The sequence below is a fragment of the Echinops telfairi genome, unplaced genomic scaffold, assembly GCF_000313985.2.
Source record: "Echinops telfairi isolate 266 unplaced genomic scaffold, ASM31398v2 ScPeMD7_7468;HRSCAF=8506_0, whole genome shotgun sequence".
In the NCBI taxonomy this organism is placed as follows: Eukaryota; Metazoa; Chordata; class Mammalia; order Afrosoricida; family Tenrecidae; genus Echinops; species Echinops telfairi.
In genome coordinates, this window is record NW_022111369.1 from 5,495,991 (window position 1) to 5,513,543 (window position 17,553).

A 17,553-nucleotide genomic window follows, 5' to 3' on the forward strand; every position below is an offset into this window, starting at 1 on the left:
CATCTGAGACGTGTGTTCTAGGTACAGTCTGACATGGGGAGCATTTGTTGTTGTTAGTTTATTATTTCTGCAATTACTTTGCAATCCAGGTGCTCGTTTGTTTGCCTGGACAATATGACATTGAAATCGTGGCATGGGAATTCTCAGTGTTTGTGAAAAAGTTCAATTCATTTCATGTAGTAAACTGTAGGGTGTGCTTTGGAAAAGAGGGGTTGTTAGGTGCCAGGGAGTTGGTTCTGACCCATGGCGACCCCATACACAACAGATGGAAACACTGCTCAGCCCTGTGAAGGGGAGGTGAGGCTAGAAATAGAGCTTCAATGTGAAAACCCTTGCTCTTTTAAAGAATCCATCTTCTAAGAGGTGGGAAGATATGAAAAATGTCCACACAGAGACAAATATGTTCCAGTATGTTTTCTTGAAAGATAACTTTGATAGGCACAGTGGAGAGAGGCCGATGGTGGGGTCCTGTGGTAGAATTTTTCTCTTCCAAACAAGGTGGTGTGGTTCCTAGCCAACATACTTCAAGAGTAGCCATCAGTGAAGGTTTCCATGTGGCTTTAATACTCAACAAGTTTCAGCAGAACATCCAGACTAAGGTGGTGTAGGAAGAAAGACCTGGCAATCCACTTCTGCAAATCAGCCAATGAAAACCCTACGACTCACACAGTCTGATGCTCAACTTATCACAGACTAGACAGCACTTCCTTTTGCTGGGGAATCAGGGTCAATTCAAGGGATGCTAACAATGATGTCATCTAGATTGGAAGGCGATTCTAAGGTAAAGAGACTAAATAATATTTCCCCGCTGCCGTGGAAAGAGAGGATAAGGGATTACACAAAAGTGGAGATGATGAATTGAGAAAGGAAGTGATGATGTTTTTCAGAGATCCCTCACAAGGCAAAAGTAAAATCAACACAGCGTGTTCTCTGACTTGATGTGAAAAGTTAGCAAAGGGAGGAGAGCTTGTACAACTGAGTGAATAATGGCATTGCCAGTAGAGAACAGAAGAAAAACAGAAGAAGATGAGTAAGTTTGGGAGGAAAGATGACTTAAATTTTGGAAGGGTTTGCAAAGTCTGGAAGATATCCAGGGTACAGTAGTTTTCATAATGAATGGATAAGCTCTTCAACAAGACAATAGGTGTCTTTAGAAACTTTCAGAGTAGGTACTTGACAAATTATAAACCTTTACCTCACTCGTGGAGTATTTATCTTTCTTTGTCATTCTCCCATGGACAAGTTGTTGAAAGAAAGCTAATCTTTTGGCAGCCATACACTTTGAATGTTTGCATCAGGAGGAGTGTCTCTTGCAAAGCATAAAGCCATATGTTTCAGATGAAAGAGCACGGACTTCAGAGTCCAACAGACAATGGATAAAATCCTTATTCTCTAACTTACTAGCTGTGTGACCTTGTCCAAATCACTTGACCTCTCTGTATCCCCGTTCACCATAAGAAAAAGGGGATACAAATCCTTCACCAGGCTATTGTGACAATTATATATGACAACAGAGTTATGTGTTCAACAGATGGTAGCTATCTACATTATTATGAAAGTAGATATGTCGCCATTACTATAAATAGCCAACCAAATATAAATAACATTGAGATGTTCCCGGCAATCAATCTACATACTGTAGTAGTTTAGCGTACTGTGTATGTAACTAGTTAAGCCTGCCTAGAGTGACTGTGATTTTTCGCTTTATAGATGAGGAAGCTGAGATCCAGGAAGCCAGTAGTGCAGGATTTTCCAAGTTCACGTAACATTCAGAACAGTTGTCAACAGCAAAACACCCACGGGATGTTTAGTTATGTAATGAAGCAAGTGGGACTGAAACAGGGAGGCCTGTTCCAGGTGCCCTAGGCAAGTTTGAGTCTCCTTCCGCTTCTCGCATTTGCCATCCTTTCCCTCCCTGGTTCTAACAGAAGCATGCATGCTTTGGGCAGCATTTGAAAAATGCACACATCTACACAGAGGATGGTGAAGACTATAAGACTACCCGCCACGGTTACCCTTAGTCCTCATCTTCTATGCGCAGCTGTGTCTGTGTGTTTCTATACACAGACACAAACACGTACATATGCAACACATGTAATGGGATTCTACTGCTTAGGAATAGTGACTTTTTTCCCATCGGAAAGGATATTATAAACACACTAAAATTACGTTATATGTACATGTGGAAATATAAGTTTCAAGACCAAATAATTATCACTCGACTTATAAGTTGGTTTGCTCTGCTTCCCACTCATTCAAAGCACACCACCCAACCCACTGCCACTGTAAAGATCCCAGTCTCTGATGACCCTTTCGACCAGTGGTTCTCGACCTTCCTAATGCCATGACACTTTAATACAGTTCCTCATGTTGCAGTGACCCCCAACCAATACTTTTGTTGCTACTTCATAACTGTAATTTTGCTACTGTTATGAAACATCATGTAAATATCTGATATGCAGGATGTATTTTAATTGTTACAAATTGAACATAAAGCATAGTGGTTGATCACAAAAATAATATGTAATTATTATTGTGAAATATTTACTTCTAATTACAAATAAATGAAATTTTGTTTTGAAGTATGGTGTAGCATGGGTAATAGTCTTCCCGTGGGGTACTCATATGTGTATGTATCTGCATGTGGGCAGACCTGCCTGGAGATGGAGGAGCGGTGTCTCGGTTCCTAAGAACATCGGAAATATGTGTTTCTGATGGTCTTAGGTGACTCCTGTGAAAAGGTCATTCAACCCCAAAGAGATTGCGACCCACAGGTTGAGAACTGCTGCTTTAGAAGGTTTCCGAGGTTGTAAATCTTTATGGGAGCAGAAAAATCTCATCTTTTTTTCTGTGGAACAGTTGGTGGGTTTGAACCACTGACCTTGCAGTTAGCAGCCCACCTTACCTGATGGCACCACCAGGATTACTTAATTCTAAGCATAGAGGTATTAAATGAACAATTTCTCTGTAAGGGCTCTTCCTTGGAAATGCCTATTTTTAATTCTATTATTTGTCTAAATGATAGAGAAAGCTGGTAATTTATCCGATCAAAATTTCACTTAGAATTAAATAAATTTAATTAATTAAAACTTTTTTAGCCTAGATAGATTTTAGTAGCTGAGGGTATTTCATACCTCTTTAGTATTATTGTACTGCATAAATAATTATAGCAAATTGAAGTCAACTATACTGCTAGTGAGGGAGACAGACAAGGTTTTCCACTCATTTAGAATTAGTCTTGGAAACCCACAGAGGCAGTTCTGCCCTGTTCTATAAGGTCACTATGAGTTGGAACTGACCCAATGGCAGGAGCTTGAGACACTGCTTGTGATAGGCTGAGATTCCTAGAGAAATACGTTTTCCTTTGGTGATAAAATCCTTTGTTGCAGTGCTCCTTTAAGCAAATCCAGTGCAAAATGGCAGCAGTAATAGTTCATTAAATGTTATACTATACTTAATGGTAAAGCAGACAAAAATATACAGTTAGCATTAACTCAATGGCAGCAAGGTTAGTTAACAGGATTGTATGGGTCAAGGGGGAAAAAAAAATGCAACTTTCAAGTACTCCCTCAACACAAGAACACTTTGTTCTAACAATCCGGCATTCTGTGATGCTCACCTACCCACCATGATCACTGAAGACAAAATGGGTGCATAAGTAAATGTGGTGAAGAAAGCTGATGGTGCCTGGCTATCAAAAGATAAAGCATCTGGGGTCTTAAAGGCTTGAAGATAAACAAGCAACCATCTAGTTAAGAAGCAACAAAGCCCACATGGAAGAAGCACACCAGCTTGTGTGATCAAGAGGTGTTGATGCGATCAGGTACCAGGCATCTAAGACCCAGAACAAAATCATACCCAAGGTGAATGTGTGTGTGTGTTGGGGGAGGGCATCCAGTGGAGACCCAGTGCCCATCTGTAGACAATTGGACATCCCCTACAGAGAGGTCACAGGGAAGTGATGAGCCAGTCAGGGTGCAGTATAGCACCGATGAAACACACAACTTTCCTCTAGTTATTTGGTGCTTCCTTCACCCCACTATCATGACCTCAATTCTACCTTAGAAGTCAGATTAAACCAGAACATGAACACTGCTACAGGGAATCCAGGCTAGATAAAGCCCCCAGGACTAACAGTGAGAGTACAGATACCAGGAGGATTAGGGGAGGGTGGGGGGAGAAAGGAGGAATTGATCACAAGGATCAACCTATAACCCATCTAAGGGGGACAAACAATGGAAAAGTGGGTGGGGGTGACAGAGGACGATGTAAGATATGAAAATAATAATCTATAACTTATCAAGGGTTCATGTGGGAGGAAGGGAGGTGGAGGGAGGGGAAGAAATGGGGAGCTGATATCAGGGGCTCAAGTGGGAAGAGAATGCTTTGAAAATGATGATGGCAGCATATGTGCAAATGTGCTTGACACACTGGAGGAATGTATGGATTGTGACATGAGAGACAAGACTCCCCAATAAAAGTATTAAAAAAAAGTTACTAATAAATCCAGAGAGTCTACTAAATCTCAGCAAATGACCTAGATAATGCTCCGGAAACAGAGTTTAGTTTTCATAGATAATATATTATGTTGTGAGCTAGAATAAGTCAAATAAAATGTACTTGTCACGTGTAATGATTGTCGTGAATGATGCTGTTGGTTGGGAGGAAATAAGTTCAAAGGAGAGCTACCTAGGGAAGGTGGGCCCGTGTGTGTCCAGGTGGCCCAGGGAAAGCGCTACCCAACTGAGCTAGACTTTCTGACAGATATCTAAAAGCCAAACTCACTTCCATCGAGTCAGTGCTGACTCATAGTGACCCACTTCGGGTTTCTGAGACTGCAACTGTTTACGGGAGTAGGAAGTTCAGTATTTCTCCCTGGGAGCTGCTGGTAGTTTCGAACTGCCGACCATCTGGATCACGGGCCAACATGTAACCACTGTACTACCAGGGCTCCTTTTGAGAGCCCTGGCATAGGCATAGTCCTATAAAAAAAGAGTTGATATGACAGGTATTCATTAGATTTTTTTTTTCAGATTGTTTATCATCCGGCTTCCCTTTCCTTCTCAGGACACAGCTCTACTCTATTGATTATGTATTTATCATCATTGCAAGGAGCCCTGGTGGCATCGTGTCTAAGAGTTGGGCTGCTACCCGCAAGCTCAGCAGTTGAAACCATCAGTCACTTTAAGGGAGAGAAAGGAGGCTTCCTATTCCTGTAAAGAGTTACAGTCTCACAAACCCACGGCAGGTCTCTCCTTTCCTCCAGCGGCGTGATGAGTCGGAATCCACTCGAAGACAGCGAGTTTGGTTTCCTCATCATTGCAACTCAACTCTATGGTGTTGAGAACTGGGCACATATTGTAGGCGTAAGTCACAAACAAAGTCTTAGGTCTGCTCCATGTGGCTGCTAACTGGCCCTCAATGCACAATAGAACCAAATGCTCCCCAGTTCTGCACTAATCAGTCCCCTCGATTAGTTGTAGATTGGATTCTGATTTTCATTGGCTAATTTTTGGAAGTAGATTTTCTTTCAAATTCTCCTCTCTTAGAAATTCTCCTGAAACCTTCCATATCTTGGGAAGGTACAAGCTATGTTGGCAGAGAGCTGGTAGCTATGCATGTGGTGCATCGACCAGGAGTTGAACCTGGACTTAAAGGTGAGAATTCTACCGACAATGAACAAGCCTGCCCGCCCCCCAGAATCCTCCATTCGCTTCATCTGTCTGCTAGACAGATGAAAAGGACTGGCCAGCAGACTCCAAGATCCAAGGGGTGGAAGACCAGGCTTGTCACTCATCAATTGGAAGACAGCCACCACAGAGAGGCTCCTGCTCACGAACAGGCTACTAGACGGTTGCACTTCTTGCACCAAGCCATTACTAATAGCCTCTACAAGCAACAATAACCTTCCTCTGGCTACCGTAATATACAAGGGGACTTCAAAAAGTTTGTGGAAACATTTTATGGTCTTTCCATTCCATTTTTCCATGAACTTTTTGAAACTTCCTTATATAAGGCTGTCACAGCTTAATGGCATCTCTAAAATGTCAGAACTACTCTAACTCTCTCTTTGTCCTTAGTGAGTGAACTCTCTTCTTGGGAAGATGACATGAGTATTTTGATTTACTTGGTCAGTATATTTTTATTCTCTGTAGATTAATGAATGAACATTTTAACATTATCTCTCATATGTTTGCTTGGTATGAATAACCCAAGGTTTAGTTCCCAGGACGGATGGAACTGATGAAATTAAGCCTATGAACCAGCAAAAGAGAATTTTCCCTGAGTCTGTAATTAATGATCAGTACACTCACTGTTCAGACATTCCATGAGGCTCGACTTATTAATTTAGTAAACAAGTATCACGATTTTGATGTGAACTATTTAAACACAACTATCATAAAAGTGTATTCATTTCCTACGAATATGAGCGCTAGGATTTGGTTAAGTAAGTCATTCTGACTACATCATCAAGCCTAAAAGTGAAGTATTGAAAACAATCATCATAAAGTGGAGGCCAACGCCTAAGTCCATGAATCTCCTAAGTCCTTGGACCATACGAATTTACAAGTGCCGGTTTTAAAATATGTTTTTAGCAAGATCTGATGGCATGTGACAACTTTTACTTCCTTGTGCCCGAAAAAGGCACATTAAAAGCAGGAAAGTGGAATACTGCTGAATGAAGATGCACTGTAGTCAAAAAGTAGTCAGTAGTCAATGGTAAAGATACTAAAGACTACAGACAGACACATACTAGCATCTATAGGCCATCTTTAAAAGTACAGTGGCTAGAAGCAAATGCTCATTTTGGGGGCAAGACCTTACCGAGTTTTTTCCATGAGCACAGAATGCAGTGCTGGGTTGGTTCCGCCTGGGGCTGCTAACTGAAGGTCAGCTTCTTGGGAGAAAGAGGACGTTTTCTGCTCTCGTAAAGATTCACGGCCTCCGAAATCCTAAGGGACAGTTGTATTCTGTCCTAATAGGTTGCTATGAGTGAGAATTGTCTCAGTGACTGTGAACTTCTTTTTCCTTCTCAGTGTGCACATCACCTATTGGGAACTAAGGAGGCCTGAGGACATGAAGTAGGACATGTGGGTTTAAGGAGCTTGTCACTTAGCTGAAAAGAAAAGAGAGTGCACACTGCTTACGGGACAGGGGCACTGTTCAATGTAGAAGGGGATCGCTCAAGGAGCGGAAGCCTGGGGGAAGCCCACCCTGCAACATGAAGTCCAGACGAGTGAGAGCAGAGATTACCAGGGTCAATTTGGATAGCCAGACAGCATTTTATGACAGTGGTTCTCTTATTCTGTTGTTCTCAACCTGTGGGGCGCGACCCTCGTGGGGGCAGAATGACCCTTTTCCAGGGGTCCCCTGATTCATAACAGTAGCAAAATGACAGTTATGAAGTAGCAACAAAAATAATTTTATGGTTGGGGGGTCACCACAACATGAGGAATTGTATTAAATGGTCTTGGAATGAGGAAGGTTGAGAACCACTGTGTTAAACAATATTTACAGAAATGTGAGTGAAGGGAGACAAAGGACAGTGTAAGATACAAAATAATAATAATAATATATAATTGATCAAGGATTCATGAGGGAGGAGAAAAAAGAGGAGCTTATACCAAGGGCTGAAGTAGAAAATGTTTTGGAAATGATAATGGCAACATATGTATAAATATGCTTGATAAATTGACCTATTGAATATTATAAGAGACCCCAATGCTGTAAGAGACTCCAGTAAAATTGTTTTTAAAACACTCCATATTTAATATTTGTAAGGTGTAAAATATCATGTTCAATACAAATGTAAATAACAGACCTCTGGGGAAAGTCCCATGATTGCTTGGGAATTTTGTAACTGGTGACTCATCAAAGAAACCGAGAGAGCTAGGGAGGGCTAGTAATCTGAGCCGGCTGTCCATTCAGTAAACTCAGGACATGTTCGTCATCTGTGCTCTGAACTGGGAGCTGAAGATGTCCTTCAACAGGAAACAGGAACTTACTGCATAGCCTAAAAATGGAGCCGGCACTTTGAAGTTGGAAGAGACGTTCAGTTTGACCCTGGCTAAGTGATCAGTCATGATCCTGATGTTTCAGATGAAAGGGTATTTGTCACTAAGGCTCTGTGGTCACCAGTACCTCATCATTCACTGGCTCATTCATTCATTCACTCATTCATTCATTCATTCATTCACTCATTCAGCTGTCCAGTCAACAAATAAGATGTACCTGGAGATACAGAATGACAGAAACCAAGACATAAGTCTCCTTTGCCCAAGGAACGTGGGGTGGGGAGAGGGAATGCAGAGAAGTGCACAGCCGTGGCAGACAGTGTTGAGTGACAGCCGGATGGGGAGGAACCTGAGGCTCCTGGTTCACTCAGTTTAGACTAGCACTCTATCCGGAACACACTCCCCTTTCATCATCAACATGCCAACTGTTAGCCCCTAACTCTTTGCCTTGATGTCCTTTCTTTAGTACCCTTCTTTGAACCCTTAAGTCTGGACTGGAGTCTCTCCAGTGAATGTCCCTGGCACCCTGAGTCACTCCACCAGGCACTCCCAACGCAGTACCCTAAGTATTTGCTGACCTCGCTGGATCTTCTGTAGGCAACCAACTGCAGAAACATCAAGATTAGGGAGACTCTCTTTTTTTTTTTTTGTCACCCCTCCTCACCCACCCCCAGCATTGTCTCCATGTGTATCTCAGTGCTTGCTTGAAATAAGTATTTACTGAGATCATTGAATAAAGAATACATTCATTAGTTAGGCTATTCTACTGAATAGATTTCATGATACACATTAGAAAATGGTTATTTTTAACCCTTGACTTTTTTTTTTAATGAAACACAAGAAAATCAGGAACATTCACTTATATGGAAGACTCACTCCATGAAGATGCTGCGTAAATTGTGTTAGGGTAGATGAATTTATTTATGCTTTTAAATTCATAAACTGCAAAGCAAACAGCTGCCAAGAGTGATGTTCCTTTTTGAATCCTCAATTACCCATGGTGACCAATGGGAAGAAAGATGTAACAATAAGTAAGTCAAATCCATTGAAAACCTCCCAGGTAAATCCTTGCCTTCTTATCAAGCCTTTAACCAATGCGAGCGCACATGTTTTTAAAGTGTCCTTTTTACCTGTCTTTTAATGTTCCTTTTGGATGTGTGTTTATACAGAAGCCAAGGGCCCAAAGACAGATCACACAAGATGGAGCTTGGTTCTCAGACACAGCATAAATGTATTAAATTAATGAAATAATATGAGTTTGACTGGGGAATTCTGAAATAGCTTAGAACTGTTGACCATGAAGTTAATATAATGCTAACCATCAGGAAGTTGTTTGTGAAAGCCATCCCTATTGAGACCAAAGGCTTCCAAAAGGAGTCTCCTCCTGCAATGGGAAAGCAGGTTGAGTTTATAGTGAAAGCAAAAATCACAATGGAGTTTGCAATAAAAACAAACAAACAAAATAATAGCAACAAAAAAAAACCCTAACTGGGTTCACACAAAAACTTTTACCTAGATATTTATAGCAGCATTATTCATAATGGCTGGAAGGTGGAAACAATACAGATGTTTAACCATTGATGAATGTGTGCTAGATCCACACAATCAAAGACTAGTCAACAATAGTAATGTAAGAACTGTTCATACACATTACCGTTGCATTATTGACACACAATATGCATGAATCTTAGGCTAAGTGAGAGAACGTATTCACAAAAGAATATATATAGGGGGATTCAGAGCTTGTAGAAAAATTTCATTATCTGTTTCATTTTCCATGAACTTTTGAAGCCTCCTCACATTATAGAATTTCACTACATGTGATTTCCAGAATAGGCAAATCTAAATGGACAGGAAGTAGTTTGGTAGAGCTACAGACAAAGAATAAGAGAGTAGAAGTGATGATAGCTAAAAGGTATTTTTTTTTTTAGGTCATGAAAATGCTTTAAAATGGACAGTAATAATGATCACACATATCTGAGCCTATACCAAATCCCTTGAATTTCACACTTCAAATGAGTGAATTGATGATATTAATGGTGATCTTTATGCTCCAGGGAGATGATTGATAAAAGTCTCAACCACAAATTATCAAGGAGGTCTCTAAAGGGAGCCAATGGCAGATTAAAAAAACAAAAACAAAACACAGATCCAAGAATGGGCTTTCAACCTGCTAAATTCTAGCTCCAATTGAAGAACAATTAGTTCATACATCATAGCCCTGCTGGAGAGTTGTCGTTAGGAAGGGAACACAGAAGATATGGGTGCTAAAGCACAGTGTGATGAAGAAATTAGATGGTGCCCAGCTATCAGATAGAAGAGCTTCTGGGGTCTTAAGGGTTGGTCTCCAAACAAGCAGCTATTTAGGTGAGATGTCAACAAAGTCCACATGGATGAAGCATACTAACATCAGTCACTAACAGAGCCTAAATTGTGAGTTCTGGTTTGCAGAGGCTATGGATGACAGTAGAAGCTCAAGATACATTTGTGAGATTTTCTTAGGAAATAGTCTCCTGTGATTTTCCTGTTGGATACATACTAGAGGGATGGGAAAAGAAACCAAAACTGGTCACCAAGCAGAATGCATTGGGGACTACAGGAGATAAAAAAATGATAACCCTGACTTGAATGGTTAAAACCTTGTCAGTTGATGCCCCGTCTGATTCATGCTGGGTCTGATCTGGTGGTCAACATTTTCTGTATTGTGAGTGTTTCATTTTTTTTTCCACTCAGGTGTGTTTTGTCATTGGGAGTGCCTCTGTTGAATTTTTGTTATATAGTTTTCTGATTTTCAGTATGTGAAACCCAGGATTGATGAATCTATAAAGCAGTGGTTCTCAAACTTTGGGTCGTGACCCCTTTGGGGGAACAACAACCCTTTCACAGGGGCCGCCCGATTCATAACAGTAACAAAAGTACAGTTATGAAGTAGCAACAAAAATAATTTTATGGTCACCACAACATGAGGAACTGTATGAAAGGGCCACTGCATTAAGAAGGTTGAAAACTACTGCAAGTAGAGTAGTGGCTCCTGGGAGGTACAGTGTGGCAGCAGTGGTGGTGGGAGGTGGGGATGAGTAAAGGGGAGCTGATGTCAAGGAGTTCAAGAAGGAAGAAAAGGTTTTGAGACTGACTGTGGTAGCAGTCGTACAATACTGCTTGATGTGATTGAACTACGGGACGAGATAATATCTGTATCAGCTCCCAATAAAATGGGTTTGGAAAAAAAATAAGTGAGTGAATTGCATTGCATATGAATTATATCTTAATAAAATTGACTAAACAAACTACTAAAATAGTACGGAAACTTGCCAGCGGAGATCCTAATTAATACTTCAGGCTATGTTGCCAGAGGAAATGGACATATGTAAATAGAGGTTATGCGATCTGCTTTTACCCTCAAGAAATCTCGAGTGGAAGCCCATACCAAATGTTTTCCTAAAACCAAACCTTTATGGGAGAGAGCAAAGAAAAGACTAGTTCATTGTAAATAAGACATGGTTTTGGTACACAAAACAAAGTACAATGTTAAAAGTATACAAAAAAGCAAGGGTCTTCAGGGATTGGTGCTAAAATTTCCCTTATTTGTTATCCTGTTCAGTGAAAATATGTGATATGGCCTCCTCATTTTTATGTGCTTCAATATTACAAGTAAAGAAAGGACAAACCAATGTATATTTAAAACAGAAATATAGTTCAAGTCAATTTAAGTGAGCAAAATCAGTCGTAGTTGAAGTTTAGCACTAGGCAGTGGCAAGTAATTCATGAATGGATTATTTAAAATAATATGTGCTATATAAAAAGTACTTTGAGTTATTTGTCAAAAAAAAAGATAATTCAGAGCTATTAAAAAATTCTTTTTATCGTGCTGATTTGGATTGATCTAATGAATAGGTCTCCAAACTTTTTTTTAACCTATTGTTCCCTTTTCAGAAAATAAAACAAAAACTTGGCATAGCCCTGGGCAATTAAAAATATTTGTACTAAAAACAAATTTTTTTTTGTACTATAGCAAATAATCTGGAATAAAGTATAGGTATCTGATTCTGAGGTCCCTGGATCATTTTAGTGCTCCCAGGAGTAATATTACATACTTTGGGAAACACCAATCGAATTTAATTTCCATATTTAAAAAGCCAATTCAATGGTTTACTCATATAAAGCAAAAAGAAAAGAAAAGAAACGAAGGAAAGGTAGGAGGGAGAGAGATGAAATAAAGAAAGAGAGGAAGAAAGAAAGAGAATAAAGGAAGGGAGGAAAGACAGGAAGGTGGTAAGGAGGGGAGAAGGGAGGGAGGAAGAGGGGAAGTAAAATGTGTACATACTTCTTGTAATGGTTGAATGTGTGCTTTTTTCCTTTGGGATGTACAGTAGTACTTATTAACAGATAAACCATTATAGAGAAATATCTCAAGGCAGAAAAGGTACTTAGTATTGTAGATGATTTTGGAATCGTAAGTAAATTATGAGACCCATTTTAGCTAAAATGCACAAAATAAGTTCCAGGTTAATTTTGATTCTTTGTATATAAATTTTTTTTCATAATAACTCATTAATTCCAAGAATAAATAAATGAACTGGTAATATTTACCTTCTTTTTCACTCCTATTGTACAACGTCACATTTGAAAGTTGATCTTCCGTCCATCTAATTGGAATATTCCATGTGTAACTAAAATGTTTAAGAAAGCAAAATTATTTTTGTTCTGAAAATTTAAAAACAAGTAGAAAAAAAGTCATAGATATACATAAGTTCCTCGTAGGTGCTTATTCAGTGTATAAACTCATAGTGACTCTATAGGACAGATTAGAATTACCCCTGTGGGTTTCTGAAACTCTAAATATTTATGAGAGTAGAAAGCCTCATCTTTCTCCCGAGAAGTGGCTAGTGGATCCTAACTGCTAACCTTGCAGTTAGTAGCCCAACTCATAATCCACTATGCCACCCGGGCTCCTATTCAATAGAGTGTATACAATCAATACATTTATGACAATTTTACTTAGTGATGAAGATAAGCCATGTAACTGTTCTCAACTTCTTAAAATCTATAGACGGTGAAGCTTTGCACCAAAATTATTATCTAAGCATGAAGATTATTTCAAATAAATGCTTTTAGATTTTTGGAATGAAGATATTGCTTAAATATAGAAAAGTATGTTGAAATGATGGATGGATGCAGCATCAGGATTGGAGGGAGGCCAATAAGCCTTCAATATATAGATGATACAATCTTGCTTGCTGTAAGTGAGGAGGACTTGAAGCACTTGCTGAGGAAGATCAAGGATTGTAGCCTTCGGTGTGGATTACAACTCAATGTAAAGAAGAGCCAACGCCTCACTATGGACCAATAGATGACATCATGATGAATGGAGAAAAGATTGAAATTGTCAAGATTTTGTCTTGCTCAGAACCACAATTTATGTTCATGGAAGCAGCCCTCAAAAGATCAAGACTTACTGGGTAAATCTGCAGCATGAGACCTCTTTAAAGTGTGAAGTGTTGACAAGGCAAGAATGTTACTCTACCTGACCCTATCCATGGTATTGTCAATCACCTCTTATGCAAGTGAAAGGTAGGCATTGAATAAGGAAGACCAGAGAAGAATCAATGTATTTCAACTATGGTGCTGATGAAGAATACTGAAAATACCATGAACTGCCAAATGAAAACACAGATCTGTCTTGGAAGAAGAACTCAGAATGTTCCTTAGAGGTTGTGGGGGGAAGTCAGATGCGCAGGCATTCCCTCCCCTGAAGGCAATCAGTTGCCAGACTGCTGTCTCATCCCACAGCAGGGGTGGGCCTGCTCCCTGCCTCTGGGGACAATGGATAGGGGTTTGCACCCTACTGATAATGGTTCCTATGGAGACCCAGAGCCCACCCCCTAGACCACCCTATCATTGCTATGTAACCTATAGTGCAGCTCCTCCCTGTGACATATGTCTCTACCTGTAATTAGTGGGCTGGCATGCCCCCAAAAGGTATATAGGTGTGAGTCAGCAATATCTCTCTCTCTCTGACTCTGAGCTCCTTGCTGCTCACTCCCTGGTCACTCCCCTCTCCCTTGTTCCCTTCCCCTCCTTCCCTTCCCCCTCTCTCCAGGTAGACCACCAAGCTGGGCTGAGGTGAGCAATGCTGCCATGTAACGTGTCTGACTGTATTATTGTAATATCTCTCATGCTCTCGATGACTTTAATATAATGCTTATATATCTCAACCATACAATTGTACTTACTGAACCCAGAAGTAGTATTACTGAACTCATAGAGAGTATCAACGGGTGGGGGCTGGCACCCCACCCCCCCTAGCGCCACTCAATTTTTAATTTAATACTACAAGAGGTAAGGATAGAGAGACTTCAGCTTATGTATTTTGGATAAGGCAGGAGGGACCCATGCCCAGAGGAGGACATCATGCTTGGTAAAGGAAAGGGGCAGTGAAAGCGAGGAAGGCCTCTGAGGAGATGCATCGACACAGTGGCTGCGACCTTAAGCTCACTCCCAAGAACCCTGGTGAGCAGGGTGCAGGACCAGACGGTGCTTCGGTCTGGTCTGCATAACTCAGAATGGACTCCGTGGTACATAACCACATGCTGTCACATTGAGCGTTCGCAAGCTAAGGACCTGCACAGATTCTGAGATGCTATTTTCTCTTTACAGGACCACAAAAGATTTTAAAATTCAGAAATACTCTGAAAGAAAGAAAACATTTTAGATATTAGGTTAAAATCATACTACTGTAAGTATGGTCTTCTCTAAATTACTCTCTATTTAGAACCACGAGATCCTGGGTGATGTGAAGGTAAACATTTGAAGTCAGTGTGTTTCGTGGGTTTTACAACTTTGTGTTCTTTAGCTGCTTAGTATTTCCTTCTGGGGCAGGTGGTAGGTGGGGGAGTAATAACCACAGTGTTTGCTATTGTTACTTATTATTCGTTTTATATTTCACATACTGTATACTTAATAGTTTAGCCTAGAATGCTTCTAAAAGAGATCTTAGATGTCTCTTTGATCTTTTGTTCTCATACCCTAGGCAATTGGTCAGCTAACAGGAGATCTAGAGAGAAAAGGAATCTATTGGCTAATTCAAGTTTCAGCTCAAAGCTAGTCTTGTTTTTCTTTCTCTGCGATCATTAAAAGTCCTTAACCAAGAAGAATGGTTGGCATCTCTACTTTTCAAAATATAATAAAAGGTAGGTCAGTGGGAAGAATACGTTTGGATATCTTATGAGGAAGGTCCAGTCCTTGGAGAAGTACATCCTGCTTGGTGGAGTGTCAGGAAAAGGAGGAAGACCCTTAGCAAGATGGGTCAGCACAGGGAGCCTATCAACGGGCTCCAACAGAACAACAATTGTGAGGAAGGCATGGGGCTGGGCCGGGCTTTGTTCAGTTGTGCCCAGAGTCATCCATCGGAGAAGGCACCTCATAACACTAACTACATAGCAAAGTATTAACTGTGGGATCTTGGGGAAGGGTTGGAGGGAAAAAGGAGGAGCTGATACCAAGGGTTCAAGTAGAAAGAAATCGTTTTGGAAATGATGATGGCAACATATGTACAAATGTGTTCGATACAGTGGATGTATGGATTGTTATATGAGCTGTAAGAGCCCCCAATAAAATTTTTGTTTTTTAATAAAAGTACAGATTAGGAGACAGGCTGCTTAGCCACTTACTAGCTGAGTGACTCTGAACAAGTTATTTAACCTTTCTAGTTACTTAACCTAGCACTATATACTAAGTATCTGTAAAACAAACCAAAGTTAAATTTAATAAACAAAAGTATTTAAAATGTTAAAAAAAAAGTATTAACGTTTGTGTTGTAATTATAGAAGTGCTTACTCGGTTTGGGCACTTAGTAGTTCCATGGGAGATCTGACTGGGAATGTTCTTGACTGTTGAGTTTCATAAAGGCACCACAAATCGATTCTTGGGTCTCATTGCAGACGCTCTCAGGGCTTCCTCCTTATCACCTGGGTCCCTTTTGTCAAATTCATGCTTCAGGATGCTAGTCAGAGGTCTGTCCTCACCCCTGAAGAGCCCGGTAATGTATATTCTTTGGATGCAGCCCTTAGCCAGTGACAATGACATGGGAGCCTCCTCTGGCTTCCGTGACCTCTCAGTGGGCCCACTCTGAAGTGCCGCTGCACCGTCTGGCACTGAATCCAAGTGCTCTGTGGTCCGTGCCACATAGAGCACCACGACAGGACGTTCTTCCTTCCCATGCTTCGCCACACCCACCCCCTCTCTCCTAGAAATACCATCACGTTCACTGGGGTCATAATATCAAGGTCCACTTTTAGGGAAGCCAATGAGTGGACAAAAAAGTGGACAAAGATGTAGCTTTCAAAAATCGCATCCCATTTACTTACAGCTCTCATGCTTTGTCTGCTCTGCTGATTCAGTGCTGCTCAGTAAATGGCATTACCTTCCTCCCCATCTTGCCGCAATCACAGAACTGGTAGTGAATGCCTATCTCCTGGGCATGCGCAGTCAGGATTGCACATCTGGGCTATCTATTCTACAAACGGGTGTCTAGGACTACGCTGTGCCGAAATGGGAGGGTAAGATGCACTGCTATGATTGTGTATAAAAATACTTCCAGGGGGGCGGTTTCAAGAATATCACAAAGCTACATTGATAGAAGGTGAAAGACATGTGGCTTTATAGTTTTAAGATCACTTAATCAAAACTGATCTCCTTTGAATAAAATAACAAATACGAGAATAGAAAACGTCAAGAAGTTAAAATTACATCAATGGTCGTCTTCTTTATGTGAGATACAGAGGTATCAGATCTCATTTTCAAAAATGCAATGGACTACTTAACAACTCTGAGGAAAGTGGCCCAAGGTAGCACACCCACGTCCACTGCTTCTGTGTGTTCATGCTAAGGGAACCAGAAAGGCACGTAAACTTACTCTCTACAGAAAACCCCCAGGGGAGATGAAATAGACCCTTTTCTGAGAGATGCTCAAAAGCGTCAGCTCTTCAAACAATAACATTTATGTGTGGCTCATTTAGGTTACAAGTAGGTGGCGTGGGGTTACTTGTTAGGATGCCGAACTACACAGTCAGCCGTTTGAGCCCAGCAGCCATTCTGCAGCAGAAAGAGGAAGCTTTCTGCTCTTGTCAAGATTGAGAACCTCGGAACCCCCAGGAGCAGTCCTACCCTGACCTGGAGGCTCGCCATGAGTCAAAATTGACTTGATGGCAGTGAGTTTGGTTTTTTGTCCTTGTCTTAAGAACACGTGAAGAGGAGGCTATTTAATAAGACCGAGGACAGTGCCCAAGACCACACACCTAATGCCTAGCCTGCCTTGTGTTCACTGCCGTGGTCGGTGCACGCGCACCAAGACCCTAAAGGACAGGCTGGAACGACCCTGGCGGGTTTGTAGACTGCAACTCTTTCAGGGAGTAGAAAGCGGTCTTTCTCCTGAAGTGGTTTCCAGCTGCTGGCCTTTCAGATCACAGCTCAACCTGTAACCACTACTCCACCAAAGCGCTCTCTCTCTCTCTCTCTCTCTCTCTCTCTCTCTCTCTCT

The 17,553-nt window shown here is 40.9% G+C and overlaps 1 protein-coding gene across 1 annotated transcript in view; it reads right to left on the reverse strand.

Annotated features, from left to right (window-relative positions):
- The window catches only part of LOC101645938 (glutamyl aminopeptidase), a 104,330-nt gene that overhangs the window by 25,711 nt on the left and 61,066 nt on the right, over positions 1-17,553 (reverse strand). Inside the window, exon 11 of the mRNA XM_004703463.2 lies at positions 12,606-12,685. Within this exon, the coding sequence (XP_004703520.1) occupies positions 12,606-12,685 (80 nt within the window). The remainder of the gene's footprint in view (positions 1-12,605; positions 12,686-17,553) is intronic.